This window comes from Gymnogyps californianus, chromosome Z (assembly GCF_018139145.2).
Source record: "Gymnogyps californianus isolate 813 chromosome Z, ASM1813914v2, whole genome shotgun sequence".
NCBI classification, from domain to species: Eukaryota; Metazoa; Chordata; class Aves; order Accipitriformes; family Cathartidae; genus Gymnogyps; species Gymnogyps californianus.
This window is the reverse complement of record NC_059500.1, coordinates 21,371,222-21,393,401: the sequence shown is the minus strand read 5'-3', so window position 1 is coordinate 21,393,401 and position 22,180 is coordinate 21,371,222. Positions and strand designations below refer to the sequence as shown.

At 40.1% G+C, this 22,180-nt stretch overlaps 1 protein-coding gene across 2 annotated transcripts in view; it reads right to left on the bottom strand.

The window, feature by feature from the left end:
* GRAMD2B (GRAM domain containing 2B) overlaps nucleotides 1-22,180 on the bottom strand; it is a 46,765-nt gene that overhangs the window by 8,930 nt on the left and 15,655 nt on the right. For both annotated transcript variants that reach the window (XM_050912759.1, XM_050912760.1), the window contains exons 2-9: nucleotides 11,171-11,293; nucleotides 9,006-9,093; nucleotides 8,626-8,692; nucleotides 7,553-7,656; nucleotides 3,401-3,496; nucleotides 2,351-2,422; nucleotides 2,153-2,230; nucleotides 1,340-1,451 (exon numbers count right to left, since the gene is read on the bottom strand). In XM_050912759.1, the coding sequence (XP_050768716.1) occupies nucleotides 1,340-1,451; nucleotides 2,153-2,230; nucleotides 2,351-2,422; nucleotides 3,401-3,496; nucleotides 7,553-7,656; nucleotides 8,626-8,692; nucleotides 9,006-9,093; nucleotides 11,171-11,293 (740 nt within the window). The remainder of the gene's footprint in view (nucleotides 1-1,339; nucleotides 1,452-2,152; nucleotides 2,231-2,350; nucleotides 2,423-3,400; nucleotides 3,497-7,552; nucleotides 7,657-8,625; nucleotides 8,693-9,005; nucleotides 9,094-11,170; nucleotides 11,294-22,180) is intronic.

Genomic DNA, 22,180 nt, shown 5'->3' with positions numbered 1-22,180 from the left:
TTGCATTGTTACTTTAAAAAGAAGATTATAGCTCCCTTTCCTGACTGTTTTTTAAATGCAGACAATGTCTTGAAAGAGATGGGCAGAAAAATCCAGTCACACTCAGTTTTGTTCATGCTTTACTTGCACATCCAGGACTGCTCTAATGATGCACAAGAAACAGAATCGCAAGTGACAGATGTGCTCTTCCCGACCCCCCAATTCTTTTTCCTAGGGTAACTCTTTAACTGGATATTGGTTTTTTACTTGTGGAAAAGGAAAATGGAAAGGTTTGAAGTAGTTATTAGCCGTAATGAAGTAAGACAGCAAGTTAAATCATTATTCAGAAGCATTCATGTGTCAAGTGATGACACCACAATTTAGTTACTCCTTCACAAACACCACCAAACAATTAAAAACACACACAGAGTAAATACCAAAGACCAATGAAAGCAAATAGCCCCAAATCATACCACTGAACAAAAGACACAGCAAAGAAGAAGAGTTAATTAAAACTAATGACAGAAAACTGCTATTAAAAAAAAAGGTGTTTCATTTAAAAGTAACGGTAAAAGTTTCTTATTATACATATTCTTTTACAGTCAAGATGGAACCCAGAGTAATAACAGCATAACAACACATTAATATGTTAATATATATTAATTGTACAGCAGAATAATACCCTAGGTTTTGCTAATAACATTCGGCATGTGCTACATAAAACAAGTTCTGCTGTACTTATAAACTTATATGCAGTGAGTTTCTACACAGCATTTCTGCTAATTAGGCGAAGAACTTGAGGCATATGAGATTACAAACAGCAGTGTTAAGAAAGAACAATTTTGGACAGTATCTTCAAGTGTCTTAATAACTGCAAAGAATAAAATGAGGGTTTAAAAAAAAAACCCACAAAAACATGTCAAAAATAACTTTTTTGATGACCAAAAGCCACCACGGTACAGAATGTTATTTGTATAGATTAGAAGAAGTTACAGTGTGTCTTGAACTACTTTAGAATAGGGGGTTTTCTTTGTTTGTTTGGTTTTTGTTTTAAAGGAGGAACATCTCCTACATTATATCTCTGCTAGCATAACTAATGGGGGATGTGGGGAGCAGATAGTACATGGATAAGCAGCTGGAGGCAGTACTGACAAATCAGATCCAAGTGATTGCCTGAGTCTGGATTGCAATGGGATATAATAATGGGAACGTCGCTATTGTGGCTTTGAGGAAGACCTTAAAAACCATGTAATTCTCCAGGACTGTGGAGAATGTAGATTCCACATCAGAAGGGGATTACAGAAGCAAAACTGAGAGCTAAGCTTTTCTCATTTTCTTGGGGCCCCATGATTCCACTCACCTTGGAAGCATTCCAGCTCTGGGGTCTGTGAGCCTGTGCTGCTGGACTCTTCCGTCTCTTGTCTCTGCTGCTGCACTATTCCATCCAGATCAGAATAGTCTTCATTGAAATCCTGATGGGGAGGAAGAGTCACAAGAAAGCTCAGCCCTCTTCTAAATCTAAACAACCTTATTCCTCTGTCCTCCCTCTAGAAACTGAACAAACAATTACAGATTTAAAACTGTTTAACCAGGAACAATCTCTGGTATCAAGATGTTGAGATCAAGTTAGCAAAATAAACCCCGTATGATCACCAGAATTCAAGCCTCATCCCCTGCCTTCATTTAAGTGAAGAGATTAAGTCTGTGTACAAAAGACAGACTGTTAAGTTAGACAAACTGAGAATTCCAGGACCGGCATTACCAGAATTAGACTCTGGTCATCACATGTGGCTACACAGCTCTTTCAGATGTCTGAACTGGCTCACAGAGGAAGGACTGCAACTACAAACACTTCAAAAACTGTTCATGGCAGAGGAAGAAGCAACTTTAAGTCAGTACAGAGTGCTGTGAAACCTGACTGCTAAAGAGAGACATGTAGAGCATACAGACCTGTGGAATATATCCAAAGCATACTCATGTGTATATACTGCATGTGATCAGATCAAATTACAACTATGCTAATCATCCCACTGCTTCCTAATGTTAAAAAACTCATGGAAATTTCAGAAACAGATGTCATGATTTCCTTCAGTTTCCTTTCTTCAGACATTATAAGTAGTACTTGCAATGAAAGGTGCCATGCAACAAAAGAACAAACATCCAAGCCATTTACCAAGGGCAGAGTTGAAGGACGATCAGCCCTGAAGCTTTCTGTAGAAGAGGGATTTGGACTGTTGCCCATGCCTGTGTCCTGAAAAAACCAGCAGTATTAACAAGGAACACACTCAGAAACCACCTAGCATTTAAAAGTAGAAAAGCAGTGATAACGAACACAAAGCTACATACCATCTTCACTCCCATTAGCACTTACCTCAAGATGTCTACAGATAGATTTTAATAGCTTGTAGGTGGTATCTCTGGAGAGTAAGGAGACAAACACGTACTGAAAAACAGAAGTTTCAAAACTGTTTGAGAAGAGGCATACAGTACAAGCTTCCTGTTGCCTAACTGAAACTGACAGGTGGTTTTGCTGATCAAGTAAGTATTTTCAAGAACATTCATATAGCAGGAAAAACCTCCACTGCTAAGCGTATGACCTGAGGTTAATCACAAGGAACACAGAACAGGCACATGAAAGTTACCACATTCTGCTGCAGGAACCAGAGCATAGTCCAGATCTGTTCTTTTTTTAAAAAGACTTCACAAACTATGTTTTACCTACCCCTTTAAAAAAAAAACAAAACCCAGCTTGTTTTTTGTACAGTCTCCTGCATCCACAAAATATTTGTGCAATGAAAATGGGCTGGTTCTAAAGCTGCTCTTAGGATAATCACATTTTCTACTGATTGATGCAATTACTATTCCTGAGTATCACTGTAAGCAACTGTATTTTGTGCATCTAAGGTATTGCTGGTCAGGTAGGAGACCCAGGTAAATGAAAGAATACTGTCAGAGCTGACAACAAGGCACGTAAGCCTCTGTGCATGCACTTCCTGACCCAGCTGTTTCAGTTCCTCCAGTGCTACTACACAGCAGTCTTGGAGAATGGGGAATGACAGACTACAGAGAGCAGGTGGCAACCAGAGATTCCATTTCTTATTTTCTCACCAAGTTCTACACAGCTTCATCTACTGCAGATCCAAAGAAAAAAGACAAGGAGCCAGTAAGATGAAAAAAAATGGTCCTTGCCTGTCACAAGAGAGGAGGAAGAAGCAGCTAGAATCGTCCTCTAAGAAACCAGATCCTTCAGGGTCCTAAGTCTAAATCCCCACGTCATCAATTCCTATAGCTGTTTAAGTGGCCACTTGGCACTTTCAAGAATCCCTCATATTACTGTCAAGGGGCTCAGGGGGGGAAGTAGAAAAAAAATGAAAAAGAAAGCAGGCAGAGTGCAATAGCTTCGCCCTCTACCAGTACTTACCCTATCTGTGACTGTTGCTATGATCAGAGCATTTGGCACAAGAAGGGCAGTTTTGGTTTTCTTCAAAAGCGTCACCGAGAGCACAGGTATACTAATCTGAAACAAGATCAATGTAGTGTTAGAGTCCCAATATAGGCACACAAATCTGCATGCTCTTTCACAAGGAGCCAGCCTACTAACTGTGATAAGCCAGACCTTCAACACTCTTCATTTAAAGATTTCTCCACTACATCCCTGATTACTAATATTTCATATGGAACAGGCATGGTTTCAGATTATTACTATTTCTTAACTATTTTTACTCCTGTTTTTATCAGATGCCAGTCCAGGCTTTTGTTTATGTCTTCCTTTCCTGATCCCTTCTGGCTCTTAGAAGACTACAGGCTTAGTTCACTGTAGATCTGCAGAAAAAAACAGTCTTAAAGCTAGGCTTCTTTGTTTAGAAACAAAACATTTCAGAACACATCAGACAAGAGAGGCTTGTTGAAGAATGAACAAAGTCTTCCCACCACTTACAGATCCTTTAGTCTGCAACAAGCAGCTGAGTAAACAGCTCGTCCTTCAGTACTGTTGAAAGATCCAATACCCACACACCCACTGACTTACTTAAACTGATTCCTGTGTGTGCAATCCAGACTGTCTACATTTACACTGAAAAGTTCTCAATTTTCCTTCCTGCTTTGTGTTTACATCCAACCCCATTAGCTTAATGCCTGCTAAGTTTCAGAGTATTTCACTTCAGATATTCTGCATGGGCTCTTCTTATAAACCCTGTATTACAAAGGACGAAATACCTGGTCTGACTTTCAGTTGAAAAGCCTGGAGTTCAGCAAGTTAGGCAAATATAATAATCCTGGATACACATGATTAAGATACAGCTCCTGTTAAAAATTCCTTTGGCACACACTGTCACAACTACCTGAGAAATTTGGAAGCAAGATTAAAAGTGTCCAAAGATTGTTCAACGAGCAATCACAACACTGAATTAAAACCACATGTCAGTGCAGAAGGAGAATGAAGGTATTCTGCGCACAGTTTCATAAAACCTTGTTAACTTGTGTTCAGAACAGCAACACAAAGTCATGAAATAAAAAATTGTTTCAGGTAACAAAAAATGTATTTCTGTACATTAGTCTGGGTATAAGATTGCCAACCACTGTTGAAGCATGGCTAGTCAAGTATCTGCTTGTCATCTAAGGGCTAGAAACTCGCTCTTTACTCGCTACTTAGTTTCATTTAAAAAAGGTGTGCTAGCAGAAGAGAACCAAACCAACCCAAAGCATATAATTTTAATTATGCTTAGTCCCAGGCCTGGGTCTAAGAATCTGTAAATCTGGTCACCATTTGTTCTATTGATTTTTTAACATCTCAACTCTATTTGTCCTGCTTCAGGAGCCACGTCTTTTGAAAATGGGTAATTAAACAGGTCCTCCACTATACCTTTTCTTCTTAAACTGGACATCGTATCATTCCGCTAAGTTTTTGCAATACTTTTCAAAACAGCTTTTTCTGGAAGTGGGGAGAAGGGAGCAGCTATGATGTGTGTTTGATAGGAAAAACCCAGAATCCTCAGCTAGTCAGAACAGAATCTGTATAACTTTAAAAAAAACAAAGCAAAACAACAAACCAAAACCAAACCAAACCAGAAGATTTTTCAGCAGAAATCCTGCTAATGGTAATGATAAAAAAAGCAGCTTAGAAGTTTTCTAACTGGTTCAGTTCACCTCAAAGACCTTTAAATCAGAGATGTTAATGGCATTCTACTGCATGCTATTTTGATGGATAACATTACTGTAATCAAGACTAAAGTGTACTTAAGTGGGATTAAGTACTTGCTTACTGCACTGTTACCCCAGCAATAGATTAAAATGGTAAAATCACTGCAAAGTACTTTATTTCTATCTGGAGTAAGAATTATTTCAGGAAACAAGGTTTACCTGCAGGCAACTTGGAAAGCAACTAAACTGCGTAAGATAATGCTTAGCTCCAGGAAAGACTCAAGGCCAATATATATAGCCAAAACAGAACTACCTGGAAAGACAGTGATGTCTTTCAAAGTCTATTCAATCCTGTAGAAGCAATCTTTTATTTTTTGAATATGCACAGTGTTTACACTGCAGACTCAAATCTCCTGACTTGCATGGCTATTCCCTCCACCAAAGCTTTCAATAAAAAAAATTCTGCATGTAGAAGAATTCATGTTGAAAAATTTGTTAGAACGTGTAGACCTGCTATTTCTCACCATAAACCACTTTATCACAAAGCTTAAACTGTTTACAAGTTCTAAGCAATAGAGGTTGTGTGCCTTGGAAACTTTGTCAGTGTATCTGACTGCTAAGAATGTTCCTCTTCCTGTCAAGCTTGATTTCTCCCTCCCCCTTCCATTACATTATTTTTCATTATAACCCTGATTTTCCTGCTTTTTTGTTGATGGTACTCCTAAAAACTTGTGCCTGCTGTATGTGACTGAACAAAGCTTTAAGTGTGTGTTCCAGGGGTAGGGGAAGACAGCTGGAAGTAAATGATCAGGCCTACCCCCTTCACTCTTAATTTTCCCTGCAATGTTTTCTGAAAACAATGACCCAGAATTGAATAATGTGGAATACCACTGTAGCCACATTTACAAATACTGTGTAGTCTACCCTATCTTGTAATATGTTTTCCCTTTTCATCGTATACATAAATATGTATATATTCCTGCATTTACAACCCTGTTGACAAAGATAATTTCCTAGTACTACATCATTATCATTCTGCATCTTTTTTTCCAGGTCTTTCTAGTCTACTTGGTAGAGTTCTACCAGATTTTTGTATACATTTAGCTTAGTTTGAATTTAGAAAGCTGTCCCACAGTTTGAAGTAGTCACACTTGTTTGTGGTGAACAGCAGCTTCAATTTTAATGAAACTAACTGCCAAGACAGCTGTTACTAATTATGAATGACAGTATCCAACCATATGTTAATTCTTATTTCCTTTGTGCCACATGGCTTTCACCGACATACACACCATCCACATTAACGTACTGCCTATAACTAATAGAATCCATTAACCAGGAACAACAATAACTCAGTTTCTTGGGCCAAGCAGTAAAACACACTAACCCATAAGGTCACTATGAACAACGTGTCATTAATAATTTTAAGCATTCTTTAAACCTATTCCACCTTCTTAAAAGTCCTTTCAAAGATAGATGGTGTTCCATCAAAATGGTTGACAGCAGAGAAATGAGATACTGTCAACTTCTAAACTGGTATCAGCACCGAATTCACTGACAAAGGGTTTGGATCTAACCAGGAACTTTGTTCAAGGAAGTACTCGAGAAAGAAGGCAAAGAATTCCTTGCAGCAAATCGAGCTGTTTCCCAATAAAAGCTCAAAAACAAAGCAGAGTTTATGTAAACAAAACCACTCCAAAAGCTCTAAGTCAACAGAACCAGAACACAAATCTTTTTGGAAAGGCTTTATTTTTATCTGTATGCATATCATTCACCACAAGGGGCCCGAGCCTTAGGTGGGTCATATCTGCATCAAGAAAGAGCAAATGATGATCTTGTAAATTAGGATCTTCCCGATTGTTATGTCCCATTTCTGCTCTTCATATTAGGCTCACAAGTAAAAACCTAGCAAACTCATTTTTCTTTCCCCATTCTCTGTTTTTGCAGAACAGGAGTGCTGGAAGAATCCCTCAAAGACCTTTGCCACTCAACTCAGAAGCCAGTTTTAGTTCTTCCTCTTTAATTGTCTTAATATGCTTGATCCTTCCCTCCAGTTCCCCAACTACAGTCTTGTAGTCCTTATACTTTTCAGCCTTCCTTCCTCCTCCTCTTTTCCATACTTAGCCCAAGAGAGACATTTTTGTACAGTTGATGCTACATGGGCTTAGCAATGCCCTCACTGCTGCATGTCAGATCCTTTCCTTTCATGTATTTTTTTTTCAGACAGGAAGTCCTTAAGAGAGAAACTCAATCTTTAATAATAATAGTGCTCCAGTTCTAGAGTGACTTTTGGGCATCACTTCTGAACAGTGATTGTATTCAATAATACTTAGAGGTATTAGTAGTATTCTAGCCTTGCATAATAATGTGAACTTCTGGTGATGAACAAATTGTTAAGGAATAGCATTACCGTTCTGTACATAAAGATTTTACTAACCTTAGTGTCTTTACCAAAAACCTTGGAATGGAAGCAAATCCAGTTTTCAGAAAGGAATAACTTTCCTTGGTACAGAATTTCTTTCTGCAGAGCACAGGTAAAGCCTGAAACAAATAGATACTCTATAATCTTTAAGGTAACCACAACCCAAGCCTACTGTTATCAGTTTGGCTTTTGTTTTGCTCTTTTTTCAAAGCCATAATACGTTTAGGTTTATACCTTTTGATAAACATTGTCAAACCTTGAAATATTCAATAAGTTCAACTAATACTGACAAGCTCAGAAGATTTCACAGGCCTAAGTTTAGGCTCAAAATATCTGAAGGACAAAGACTGAAATGCGTAATAACATGCAACTGGCCCCCAGAAGCCAAGAATCCTTTCTGAGAGAGTACCACCTAGCTTCCTATAAACTTTTTGACTAGCTTTCAGGTAACTATATTATGTAAATGTAAAGAGCTTAATGAAAGGTTTCAGCTTCAAACTTTTAGCTCTATAGCAGTTGTCTGGACTAGATGACAAACAGAGGTACAACACATGTAAATTAATACTGCTTTTACTTCACAGCCATTGAGCAAACCATTTCTCACTCATGAACCGCCTTCCTTGTATTCCTTCAAGAAACATTTGTTATACATATCTATATAGAATTCACTTGTTATAACTACCACAGAGAACAGTAGAGTCTTTAAACATTTTGTCCTTCTCCTACCAGTGTTTTTAAATCTTAAAGCATCATCAACAGCAAAACTCAAGCTAGTCACTTGACCAGTGCTGTTTCAATTAAGTACTGCCTTTAGTAAGGAAGCTTCAGTATGAAAAAATTTTGCACTAGGTTACTCTGCTAAGAAGTACAAAGTGGGCTACAATTCCCAAAGATGCCCAACATCTGAAGATTTAAGTTTTGCAAGATTACAACAAAAACACCTACTGCATGCAGATGAAGGCCTTGTAGCTCTATGCAGCTGGAGTTCAAGGTTTTTAAAATTTAGGTAGTCCCTCTTGTACATCACCACAGTTGGCAGGTAACAACATTATCTTAGATCCACAGCCAGTAAGGGGGTTAATACTTACTTTGTTTCAGTGGCTCATCAATGGGAACATCTACAAACAGCTTATGAAAGTGTGCATTTGCCTTCAGCTGAAAAACAAAAAGCCCCACACCCAGAGACACATACCTTATTAGATAGTCTTACAATCAAGTGACCCATTCCACTTCCTGTCCTCCCAATACCTTCTCATTTTGCCCACTTGTTTTACAATAAAGCCTCCTTTTTGCTATGTGGCTATTAAGTCTGTAACCTACTTTACCCACACTCTAACACACTGATGAAAAAGGAACTTACGTCCTTATACAACCATGAACTATAATATTGCTAAACAAGGGGGCTCTCATGCTAGTTATGTATTTACTCTTACTATATATAAACAAAGAAGTCCATCCTCTGCCCTACCTGATTTGAGGCACGTTTTTTCCTTTCAATCTTGGAGTCATTCTTGATATCCATTGTCAGGAGTGGACTATCTGTGCTGCTCTTTGTCCTGAAGATTAAAAAAGGCATCCCATATAAGCTTGGCCTCAGTTCATTAGTCTTGGTAAGTTATCAACAGGACGTGCTTTTCCATGAAACATGTTAATCCTTTAATAACTATTATCTGATTCATCACGGATTATGCACCAATAAAGAGGAGTATATCTTATTCTTAAACCATGCCAGCCCTCACTGAAGGTCATCTTTTAATTTAGAAGGAATATTCTAAATTACTAGTTGTAAGGAAGTAAAAAAAGTTCAAGACATTTTTACATCTTAATGAATTGTCACAGAGCTTAGCTCCATGTTCGTTTGTTTCTCGGTAACATGTGAAATACTAACACTAATCCAAGATAAAGTAAGATAAAACTTAGTAGCTGAGAATGCAAGGTAGTGTACTGAAAGCTATGAACTTGTACTGCAAAATGCGAGCTCATTTGGAAAGTGCAACAGAGAAGAAACAAAGGTCCGCAAGTCACAGGATGGCTATGAACTGTGTAGTATAGTGTAATGAAATCGTTAAGATAGCCAGCAATCCTAGAGGAGATGAAAGGGAATTGTGAGTGCCAGTTGTATAGGAAGCTGTACCTGTACAGCTCTAGCCGTTCACATTGGAAAAACCAAGAAAAAAACCAACAACTCTAGAGTAGAACAAGTACAGACAAAAGTCTCTGCAGATGCCTGGGAAAATAAGTTTTGTTTGTTTTATACAGGAGAAATTAATGGCATGGACTGTTCAGAAAAACAAAACCAGAGGTGGGATAACAGTGTTTCATAAATCAGGAAGAGAAGAACATTATCCCTGAGAGCTATTTAGCACAGAACGAAAGCATATCAACAGGCTATAAAAATAAGGTAACTCTTTTTCAGAGGCCTTCAGATGCAGACTGAAGAGCAGAAGGAAAAACACAACACAGGACTCCTATACTGAATGACCTGAAGAACATGTTGTGCTAAAGACTCAACGGGGAAAGAAAGGTGCTACAAAAGTTTCCATTACTGCAACTTACCCTGCACAGTAAGTCTTCTTTACTTTCCTAAACTTGAGAGGTTCAGGATTTCCAGTAAAAACTGTAAGGGTGAGAGGAAGAGAACCCCCAAGTCTAATGGAGATATAGCTGGATTTAGGAAAGAGATTGTACAGCACAACTCATTTAGACAGCAGGGGGACTGGCTGCATATCTCAGGTCATCCCTCACAGAAGAAAACTCTAAAATACATGTGTACATGTATTTGTGTCCCTATGTAAAGTACAGGTGAAACTGAAATGAACAGTGAGCCTTACAAAAAACTTATACCAATCCCTCACCAGCACACAATTACATTGTATGTGAGAGGTAAGACTGGAAGGAGAGTTTGCAAAAAAAGAAAAAAGTAATCACGTATTTCTTCAAATACCTTCTCCTCCAAGACACTTCAGGAAATTAAGTGATGTTTTTCAAATATCTGCCTTGTGACCAAAACCAGTGTCAGGTTGACTGCTGACTTTTGCATTGGCTGCTCAGTTGACAAAGTGAAAGGGATGCAAAATTTGTATTCAAGCCCTCCAAGAGGGATTTTAGTATTATTTTGTTTTCTTTTAGAAGAGTTTCAAACGCATTCCAGTTCTCCAACAAAGGAAGAATGACCGTTTTTGCAGAGACATTACAATAACCCGATGCAATATACAGCATAGAGTCCAAAATTAAAACTTTTGTCATAGTTTTACCACAGACAATCAATATTCCAGCATGAAAGTGTTCTGGGAACAGCCCAGGACTCAAACTGCAGCTTAGTTTGACTGCCTGTCAAATTGACTGTGAAAGGGATGTAACTAGCAGTGGCAACAAACAGTGCAATATATTTTTTCCTAGAACAGGGAAGCTAAGCCAGCCAGAAGTCTAAATTCCCACTATTCTGACTGCTTGTGGTGGGTAAGAGAGCAACCCCTGGAAGGTGGCTCCGATTCCTGTTTACTTGCATAGTGTGCAAGCTAACCCACAAGTAGGATGCCTGATAAATCTTGCTAGTCAGTGCAGCTTCTTGAATGGGTTGTAACCATTCTGATTATCTGACTAGGAGAAAACTGACAGCATTTCTGATATTACCTAGCAACATCAACTTTTTTCCGGTCATCAAAATATTCCATTTCACAGGTAGTGGTCTGCAGCAACACAGTAGGCGATTTTCCTGCCTTTCTTTTGTCATCTGTTCCATTTTCTCCATCTGAACTGCAGGGGGGGGGAAGAAAAAAAAAAAAAAAAGAGATAGAAATGTGTATTGCAGGATTCATACCGATGTCAAACGCCACTACAACACGTTGACAATACAGCAGATATTCAAGAACAAAATTATGACATATCTTTTATATTAAGGTCCTGAAAAGTCTTAATCTACTGACTTGATAGTATTATACATCTGAACAGTATTCTGAGCTCCAGTACTGGAATTTCAGCAATGAAGAGAGGAAAACTAAAACACTGCCATGGATATTTCAGCGCTCATAAAATTTGTAGCTCTAGCTTCTGTTCCAAAGAGAATGTCTTGTTTAGGAAAAATGCATTCCATGTTCAGTACTCAGACTCGATGACTAATGGAAATTAATTTGATTGGCAAGTTGGGAGAAAAACATCCTGCATGACAGTACCTAGTGCTTAGCAGATTATTTGTGGCTCAATGTTGCAAGAGGAAGCTGGGTCCTATTTTGCCTCTCACTTACCTCTTCTGTGAGAGTCCACCTGCAGGATTTTCACCATAAAGGGTCCTCTCAAAGTATCAAAAGCACTGGTTTTATTTTACAAAAGCAGCACTGCCACCACAGTGCATTGCCTTTTCACAGCACATGCCACTGCCTCAGAAATATATGTTAAGGAACTACAGTTCGTTAGCCTGAGGGTTAAGAGATGTGCCATCAGAGCCTTTCCCTGGCTTCCCTTTTCATAATTTTCTAATAAAATGTTAACTCAGAAAATTTAGAGGGAAAAAAGCTGTCATTAATAGCAGGGTCTGAAGAATGACAATACTTTAAAATAAGACATGACAAATATATACACACCCCCTCCTTTGGAAGACTAAAGCCTCAGACTAAAAGATGCTCACAGCATTAAAGAAGCCAAACTATGTTGCTCGTTAATTTAATGCCTGGCCTGAACGACCCCATTTACAGAAGCTTTCCATTATAGTGTTTAATTTCTCCAATTTTATGGCAACAACACAGCCACTGCCATCATGTGACAGTGTCTTTACAATAAACAGTTTCTTTTGCTACTAAGACAAAAGTTCTGCTGATAGACATTCCCAGCCTAATTTAATCTCTCTTCTTTTCGGAAGGGCATAAAAAGATCCATTGCTTTGATTAGACTTTGGTGAATAAGATCAGAACATACACCTCACAACATCTTAATTGAGATCTGATGAGGTGGTATCCTACGTTGCAGCTAAACTAGAGCTTATGTCACAGGACAAAAGCCATGGAGTTTTGCCTTACTGGTGCTGGGACTTGTTCTCAAGGGATCTTATGTGTACACACAGCCACTATTCCCCTATCTAATCCTTCCTGAACCCTTAGCACTCCCCACCACAGGGGCACTGAATTGACGCTTCCGGCACTTGGTGTGTACTTGAAAGGGTTACCGCACTAATAAAGTCAATAAGGAAAAAACCAATTGTTTCCCCATTGCTTCACTCTTGGATCAGCCCTGCCTGACCACAAGGCACCAGCTTTTACTTTTAGCCAGCATAAACTAGAATTAAATGGGCAATTCAAGAGATAGAAGCAGAACCCAACCTTTTGCCTGAAAAACCCAAATAAGCAGTTTTATGCTGTTTGAGATTTTAAGCAGACAGAACTGCCAACCCAAGGTGCTCCCTGCAACCATAGGGGAGCTTGTATTCCAAAAGTCTGCAAATCCTGCAAATGTCTTAGTCACAAGTCTTGCTATCTGTTATTTTTCTGTTCCCCAAATTCTTGGGCTTCAAGGGAGGCCAGAGAATACCAGACATGAGTGGGATGAGGAACAGGGTGAGGCAAAATTGTCAGGTTCAATGACACCTGCATTTCAAAAGAGTACCACAGCATGGAAACTCCCAAGTGAATAAGACTACCTGACACAGCAGCATTTTTAAGATGTAGTTGCTTGAGCGTGGAACCTGACTGGTGTCCATCATTGCCTTGGACAGCCTGCTATTCTTAGACAGCAATGCTATTGACTGATCAAAGCAGCCTGTATCACACCCACACCTCTGTACTACAAATTTGTTTCAAGAATACCTATAACACAGGTTTTAGTGTTCACTTACACCTGCCAGCACAGTTAGATATTTTGTTGCTCTTAAACGCTTTATTTACTTAGCACTCTTATTCCCTTTTCCCTCATCCATAAATTAATCCCTACTTCGCAGTGAAATCTATTAGCCTATTCTATCCTGTCTGTCTTCCCTATTAACCATTACTATTCCTGAACCTCTACTGTCTGAACTCATTCCCTCTAGCTGCTTTCAGACGGCGGAGAGCGAGGGCATCTCAATACACTAATCCTGCTGACTGTTGTGTGTAGAAATGCTGAGCTATCTCATGCCAGTCTGGTCACCTCTCCAGGATCATCTTCTGCAGCTGAGAACAGGGAGAATGTACCCAAACACAGCAAGAGCTTCCTCCAGAACATCTCAGGCGTGAGGAGACTTACCCGTGTAACACATGCCACTGACAGTAGCAATTGGGTGTATTCCTACTAGCTGATATGGTTTTGCTATGTCTGTCCTTCACTCTACCTCCCATATGCCCCCTTCACATAATGAAAAACTACATAAGGATTTGTCCTTACACTTCTGATAACTATAGCTTCACACAGCAACTAAGTTCCTAGTAGGTGTCTTCAAAGTATCAGAAGAATCTTAGCTGCCTTCTGGAGAAGGAAAGATCATAGGTATGACCTAAAAACAGTACAATATTGTTCGTCAAGTCACAAGCAAATCAAAGCACTCCTTACATTTTCATGTGTGAGTCAGGATTCATAAATGCTTTGTAAAAAGAGCACAAAAGTCAGCAATCCATGAAAAAAATTAGATCAAGTGCACTTAAGAAACAAAGTGATGCTCACTACAACTGTTAGCAATAGTTGCATACAAGTGGACTGTCTTTGCAAGTATCAGGGCAAAGCATATAAACTTTGTGACATCAGGACTTTGTTGATACAAAAATAAACATTTTTCAAACTGAACATATATTGTGTATTTCATACTACTACCAAGCCTATTTAAAATAACAGCTAAAAGAAAAAAAGAAAAAAGTTGTCTCTAGTTTCCAAATAAAGAACAGTTGTCATAAGGAGTATTTTCAAAGCCAAGGCTTGTGCTTACTATGGGATTGTATCTTGTATCTAAGCAACTTAAAATAAACATTAGTTGCAAGCACTCTAACTAAACTTTTTGCAAGACATGTTTCTTTTCCTTTTTTAAATATACACCAATAACTGAACCAAGTAATTTAAGATTAAATCACAGAAAAGGGAAAGTGCTATGAAATACATTAACCAAGGCAGTGGACTAAGTTTCATTCTAATGAAGTGTTCAGACGTACATTATTCATCAATATATTTTAAAAGCCAGACGAACTTTATCTCTTCCAATTTGAATGGTTTCTGTGAAACAAAAACTTTCTGACAGACAGGTGTGTCAAGTTCCTTGTACTGCAGAAAGTTTTCTGAACTTCAAAAGGTTTTCTTATTTGGCACTAATCTTCTCCAGGACCTGAAAAATTCAGACTTCCTGTGAAAATTATGCTGTGTCATATTAATGGGGATTTTTCAAGAGGAAAAAAATTAAAGACAGTAATCTAAAATATAAACTTTTTCCCTGTTCCCTGCAGAACTAGTTTGAATAAGAAGCACTGAACAGAAATAATGTGAGAGATGTGCTAATAGGCCACAGTTTGGAAAGTGAGCCTTAAAGAACAACTGTTGTCTTTGACAACCCCAATATATTCTTACCAGACATGAACACTTCTCAGGCATACATAAGAGAGATCAAAAACTCCAGAACTGTACAGTGGTTACTGTCTTTAATTCCCCACAACCACACAAACCTTTCTACAAAGCTTCCTCAGATCCACCCCAAAGGACACCCACACTACTCGGTCCGCATGATAACAGGTCTAAAAAGCTCAGAAGCCACAATAAGTTGCGACAAACCAGTCCCCCAGTCCACAAACTGTAGATCAGTTACGTAGGAGGAAAAAAGCATCTTGAATAACCAGAGATGTTAGCTACAATTTCAATCGATTGCAGAAGTGCAGCCAAACCAATATTTCCCTAGGGTTTAAAGTGAGTCAGCATTGCTGCAACATTCCCTCTGTGGATGGAGCATATACATCGAATCATCATGTTACCTTAGAAGCCCTGTTATCCTGCTTTGTCTTTGCAACAGCAGACTGCTGTATTATTGCAAATGATCAACCAGAAGAGTGCAGAGTAATTTCTTCCCTACTGTCCACAACCATGCTTGGTACAACGTATGTGGAAATATCCATCACAAATACAATGACATTCTGTATCTTTTGGTTCTGTTGGGTAGCTATTAGCAGACCAAAAGGATTTGACAAAGGAATCAAAGCAGTGCGAAAGGCCCAAATACCAAGAGACAGTGTTATTTAAGCTATTCTTATTCCCAGATGTGAGACTATTCAGATAAAGGAATTGGTTATTCTTTCAGAAACTAAAAGCCAAAGGGAGAGGCTCAAAACATTTCAGGATCCCAAATCAAGATGAGACTTTGGCAGGCTTAAAAGCAGAGGAGATGGAGCAGGATGAAGAGATTTATCTAGGCAGCATCCAGGAGACATACCAGCAACATGCTTCAAGCAGAGATGACTGCAAGGGGATAAGATGAAATGTGCTAATGCTTGAAAGGACACCCTGCTAAGCGTGCTGCAGGCCAGAGGCCTCCTCCTCAGCACAGACTTTCCTTGACCTATCACGCCCTGAAGGAGCAATCATTTCAACCTTCCTTTTGCTAGGCCTAAGTCTTAAGTCTTCTTTCAGAAGGCGTGTCCCATCTTTCCACTAAACATCTTTTCTATGCCACACCAGTTTGAACAAACCTTTTTTGGATGTGTGATCAGAATCTGGAGTGCTTTATCTGATGAGCTTGCTTTCATACCTTACACAGTTGAATTATTTCATCCTGGACTGAGGAAAATACCTTTTCCATTGTAAACTCTTCTGCTGTCCTCTTCAAAGCAGATTAGAGTGGTCTCTGTACTGGATAAACTAACAACAGTGCTCAAGTCGAGGATTTAGATGTCATCTGTTTCTACAAAGTCTGGTCACTCAGAAGCAAAATGCCTCCAGTAGCTCTACAGCCATGCTCCAGTGTTACGTGGCACAAGACACTGTTTATGGGAGAAAATACATCTCCTAAAAAACCATGCCTCAGAATAATGTTATGATTTAATCTACTTCTAAGACCAAGTATCATTTTTACCGTGCAAATGGAAAGACAAACATTGACTATCATTGAGACTCCAAACTTATCAAAAGAGGCAGAAAATGAGCTACAGCTACCCTAATCACAAAGGAGCAGAGAGCTGCTTAACAGCTGCTATAATGGATGTTATGGATAGCCATAATGTATGCATTTGGTATTTGTATAATTCCATATACTTAGTACAGAGCCTGTACTTAGGGCTGAAACGTGAAGGAAGTAAAGCAGCTGATTCTGAAGTACGGCATTTCTTATGTATTTTGTATGACAGATATACAGCCAGCAGATGTATTTATACCAAATATGGAGAGCAGCAAAGCTTTAATGAAGGAGCAGATATGTGAAACCCTGCATGAGGGAAAGCGTCAGTTTGTTAATATGAATAGGTATGAACCAGACTGAGATTTAACTACCTCGGGTTGTTCAAGCAGCAGGCTAATTCTCTTCTCATGAGATCACAGTCAAACACAGCATAATGGAGGCAAAGTTATACAGCTGCACATTAATTGAATATCATATGCATATGGATGGGCACACGCATATACACCACTTATCTCTCTATGCATTTCTAGGATGAAATAGGTCTGCAGGCACAGATGGAATCCCGATGTCAGCTAGCACCAAAAGAGGAACCAACCCAATTGTTAAAGACTTTAATTGTGAATCTTATTTTACATATCAAGGTAATTAATTTCAGAAATATTTACTGTGTTCTATTTCATAGCTATCTCTTCAAACACAATAGTTTCGTATGTCTGTGTTGCTATATCTTTATTAAAAGGATGAATGAAATTTTTCAGTTAATACTGAACAGAGACCCCTCCAACACTATTAAGGATAGAGGAAGTCAGTTTTTTTCCTCAACTGAATAGACATTTCACATAATAACCAGATCAAGTTTCACACTACCTTACCACTTGGACATCAGCAAGATCACTGTGACACCGCAGACGTCATTAGCAAGTATGTAAATTCTCTGCTCTAAATACCATCTATTATTAACTGGCTGTATTCCCTGTCTAATCAAAACCAGACTGCTATCAAGTTCCATAGGGAAAAAAAAAAAACCACCAACCACAGAAGAATTCCCTGTGCTCTGAAACATGAGACACTATAACAAGATATTTTATTAAGTTAACACTAGAATAGGAACATAAGCCATTTAGCTCTCCTGTCTTTTCAAGAGTTTCCGTTTCAGATACCCACTTCAAAAAGCAAAAACCCTCTCATGTATCTTCACTGAACTCACAAGATTCCCATGATGCAGTTTTCATGGGAGTCTCAGTAGGGCGACCAACAACTATTTATCTGAACACAGGCATGGCCAAATCCACCACACGACACAAATCTTTGACAGACACATTTCTGAAAAAAATGTGAAGCAAAAGACCTTGGGGGAGACACTCATTCACATATGCTTTGGACTGGAGCATGTGTTCTTTTCATTCTCCAACTCGCTGGCAGCCTTTAGGAGGAAAGGTTTTCCTGTCTCCTAGCTCTAGCCTACCTTATTTCTAACCCAGAACAAGACAAAAAATAGGATCACAATTCCTACTGAAGAGGAAGCGTGCAGCCTTAGATCACATTTTTATCTTTAGGTTCCAGAGGTAACAGGAAAAAGTGAAAAGAAAGAAGAATTCCTGACCTACAACTTGTTCAGGGTGCAGAAAAGAGGGCAAAGGCACTTAAGTGTCAGGTCTACCAATTGTTCTATACCAAATTCAATAAAAAAGATAAATACTGCATCTACACACAATCCATGTGTTCATTATGACCTCATAGGCATCTATCAATTAGATCTGCTCCGTAACTCAGGCAGAAACAAGACAAATCTCTCTCTGAAACAACACAAGCATCTTTATAAATGAGGCCTGATCACCAGAGCATAAGCATAAAGGTTTGGCCTCATTACCTGAAGCTATATCTCTGTTTTTTGGAGGAAGAACTCCAGAGCAACATGCCTCCACATGATACAAGACTTGGCTACCAGTTTTCCAGCACTAATTGTGTTTTTGAAAAAATTGAGTAGTTACATCAGACTGTACTAGGATTAAAAGAAAAGAAAAAAAAAAGCAGACACCAGCAATTATATTAACAACTGCTATTAAGAATGCAGAAGTTAGAGACGATAGCAGAGGTTTGGGAGCAATCTTACCAACACCTTTATTCCTTTCTCTGCTGCTTAAGAAAAAGTTAAAAAGTGAAGCTGCCATGAATCACTTGATCAGAAGCTTCTGTTTTATAGCACTTTTAGAAATAATGACTGAATATGCTGCATAGAAATAATGACTCAGTATGTTGCACACAAAGTGTTTTAATCAATGTACATGGGGAAAAAATAATTTTGGTTCTTCAAACAGGTTATACACAAAGAGAAGGATGGTTGGGTTTGATCATGCAGCAGTTTCTTTGAGAACTGGCATTGACAACAGATAATCCACATTCATTAATGAGCTTTCTCTGTTTAAAAGGCAATAGTAACTGAGCAGAGAAAATTTAAAGTAGATATTTCAAGGGATGCCTGAGTACTTTTTTTGTAGGTTCCCCAGCAAGAACAGTGCACAACAAGGCCTAATGCAAAACACTAACTGAGATGAAAATGAACATCTAATTGTGTCCATCTACTCTGTTTCATCACACCTTCCATCAAGGATGGAAGCGGATCAAAGTGAAATCACTGTTGGAGGCTAACTGTTCACCAAGGGTCTGGCAATGCTGAATTGCCCATAATTATCTTTGCAACCTACAATTTTTCTTATAGGCCCACCCACGTGTTCATGGAAAAGACCAGAACAATGTAGATAACCTAATATAAAAGCTATTATTTCACAGTAGGAAATACTAGCTTCCCACAATGGGTCTGACTGACACCAATCACAACAGTGCCTTTGACTGCAACACTGTATATAAGGAAACAATTTTCCTTCCAAAGTCTTGGAAAAAGATATTCTTATTAGAATCAGATGCGACACGTGGTGGCCAAATCCCTGCTAGGGCCAGCCTGACTTTCTATTTTCTGTGTCACCAGGACACTGAGTCTGAATGCTCTGTAAGACTCCTTCTTCAGTATGAGCCTTTTCACTGGCCACATGCTGTTCTCCATGGCAACGCCCACTCTCTCCTATGCTGGCCATAGCATATTTACATGTATTGCAAAATTTCACAAGACCAAATGGGCATATATATAATCTTGTTATTTACTGAACTTTTGTACTATAACATTCCTTCTTGTCCAGAAAAACACTGAACAAACCTAAATGGCTCTTCTTGAACTAGTGTAGCATAACCGGTAGCTACAAAATTACCATCAAGAGTCTTGCACGTAGGTGGTCTACCTTTCATAAACAGCCTAAACTAAGATTCCCAGAGTGCTAAGCCGCTGAGGTACTGTCGTGGTTTAACCCCAGGCAGCAACTAAGCACCACACAGCTGCTCGCTCACTCCCCCCACCCAGCGGGATAGGGGAGAGAATCGGGAATGCATTGGGTTTGCATGGCAAGGTTTTGGTAGCGGGGGGGCTACAGGAGCAGCTTCTGTGAGAAGCTGCTAGAAGCTTCCCCTATGTCTGATAAAGTTAATGCCAGCGGGTTCCAAGATGGACCCGCCGCTGGCCAAGGCCGAGCCAATCAGCAATGGTGGTAGCAACTCTGGGATAGCATATTTAAGAAAGGGAAAAGAAGTTACAGGGGAGTAGCAATTGCTGCCAGAGAAAGAAGAGTGAGAATATGTGAGAGGAACAATTCTGCAGACACCAAGGCCAGTGAAGAAGGAGGGGGAGGAGGTGCTCCAGGCACCAGGGCAGAGATTCCCCTGCAGCCCGTGGGGAAGACCATGGTGAGGCAGGCTGTCCCCCTGCAGCCCATGGAGGTCCACGGTGGAGCAGATATCCACCTGCAGCCTGTGCAGGACCCCACGCCAGAGCAGGTGGATGCCCGAAGGAGGCTGTGACCCCGTGGGAAGCCCACGCTGGAGCAGGCTCCTGGCAGGACCTGTGGACCCGTGGCCCCGTGGAGAGAGGAGCCCACGCTGGAGCAGGTTTGCTGGCAGGACTTGTGACCCCATGGGGGACCCACGCTGGAGCAGTCTGTTCCTCAAGGACTGCACCCCATGGAAGGGACCCATGCTGGAGCAGTTCATGAAGAACTGTAGCCCGTGGGAAGGACTCATGTTGGAGAAGTTTGTGGAGGACTGTCTCCCATGGGAGGGACCCCACGCTGGAGCAGGGGAAGAGTGTGAGGAGTCCTCCCCCTGAGGAGGAAGGAGAGGCAGAAACAACGTGTGATGAACTGACCGAAATCCCCATTCCCCTGCGCCGCTCAGGGGGGAGGAGGTAGAAAAATTGGGAGTAAAGTTAAGCCTGGGAAGAAGGGAGGGGTGGGGGGGAAGGTGTTTTGAGATTTGGTTCTATTTCTCATTATCCTGCTCTGATTTGACTAGTAATAAATTAAACTAATTTTTCCCCAAGTCAAGTCTGTTCTGCCCATGACAGTAATTGGTGAGTGATCTCCCTGTCCTTATCTCGACCCACAAGCCTTTCATTTTATTTTCTCTCCCCTGTCCAGTTGAGGAAGGGGAGTGATAGAGCGGCTTTGGTGGGCACTTGGCATCCAGCGAGGGTCAACCCACCACAGGGGAAAAAAAAGTAAACTCGTGGGTTGAGATAAAGACAGTTTAATAGGACAGAAAAGGAAGAAAATAATAATAATGGTAATAATAATAATAATAAAAATTTTGGAGAATGTGCTGGTTTTGCTGGGACAGAGTTAATTTTCTTCACAGTAGCTAGTATAGGGCTATGTTTTGGATTTGTGCTGAAAACAGTGTTGAAAATACAGGGATGTTTTTGTTATTGCTGAGCAGTGCTTACACAGAGTCAAAGCCTTTTCTGCTTCTCACACCACCCCACCAGCGAGTAGGCTGGGGGTGCACAACAAACTGGGAGGGGGAACAGCTGGGACAGCTGACCCCAACTGACCAAAGGGATATTCCATACCATATGACGTCAAGCTCAGCATACAAAGCTGGGGGAAGAAGAAGGAAGGGGAGGATGTTTGGAGTGATGGTGTTTGTCTTCCCAAGTAACCGCTACGCAATGGAGCCCTGCTTTCCTGGAGATGGCTGAACACCTGCCTGCTGATGAGAAGCAGTGAATGAACTCCTTGTTTTGCTTTGCTTGCACGCCTGCCTTTTGCTTTACTTATTAAACTGTCTTTATCTCAACCCATGAGTTCTCTCACTTTTACTCTTCTGATTCTCTCCCCCATCCCACCAGGGTGGGGAGTGAGCTAGCAGTTGTGTGGTGCCTAGTTGCTGGCTGGGCTTAAACCACAACAGGCGCCTACAGGAATGGATCTTTGTAGAGGACACGCCTAGGTATGGTTGTTTTTTGGGGGGGATGTCAGGAACTGTTGTTTCATAGTAAGGTAACTAGAAGGCTTCCTCCATCTATCCACAGAGCAGGAAGGCTTCAGTCTGCCTCTACATCCTCTACCCTGCTGAGCTTCTCTGCTGCCTATCTGCAATCTGCACATTATTTCCTGCCACTCTTCCTGGAAGCTTATCAACCTCCCTCTCCTTCATGTGCTATTTTTCAAGGATGGAGGCAGAAGCCAGTCAGTGTCAGGCAGAAGTTTAGTTAA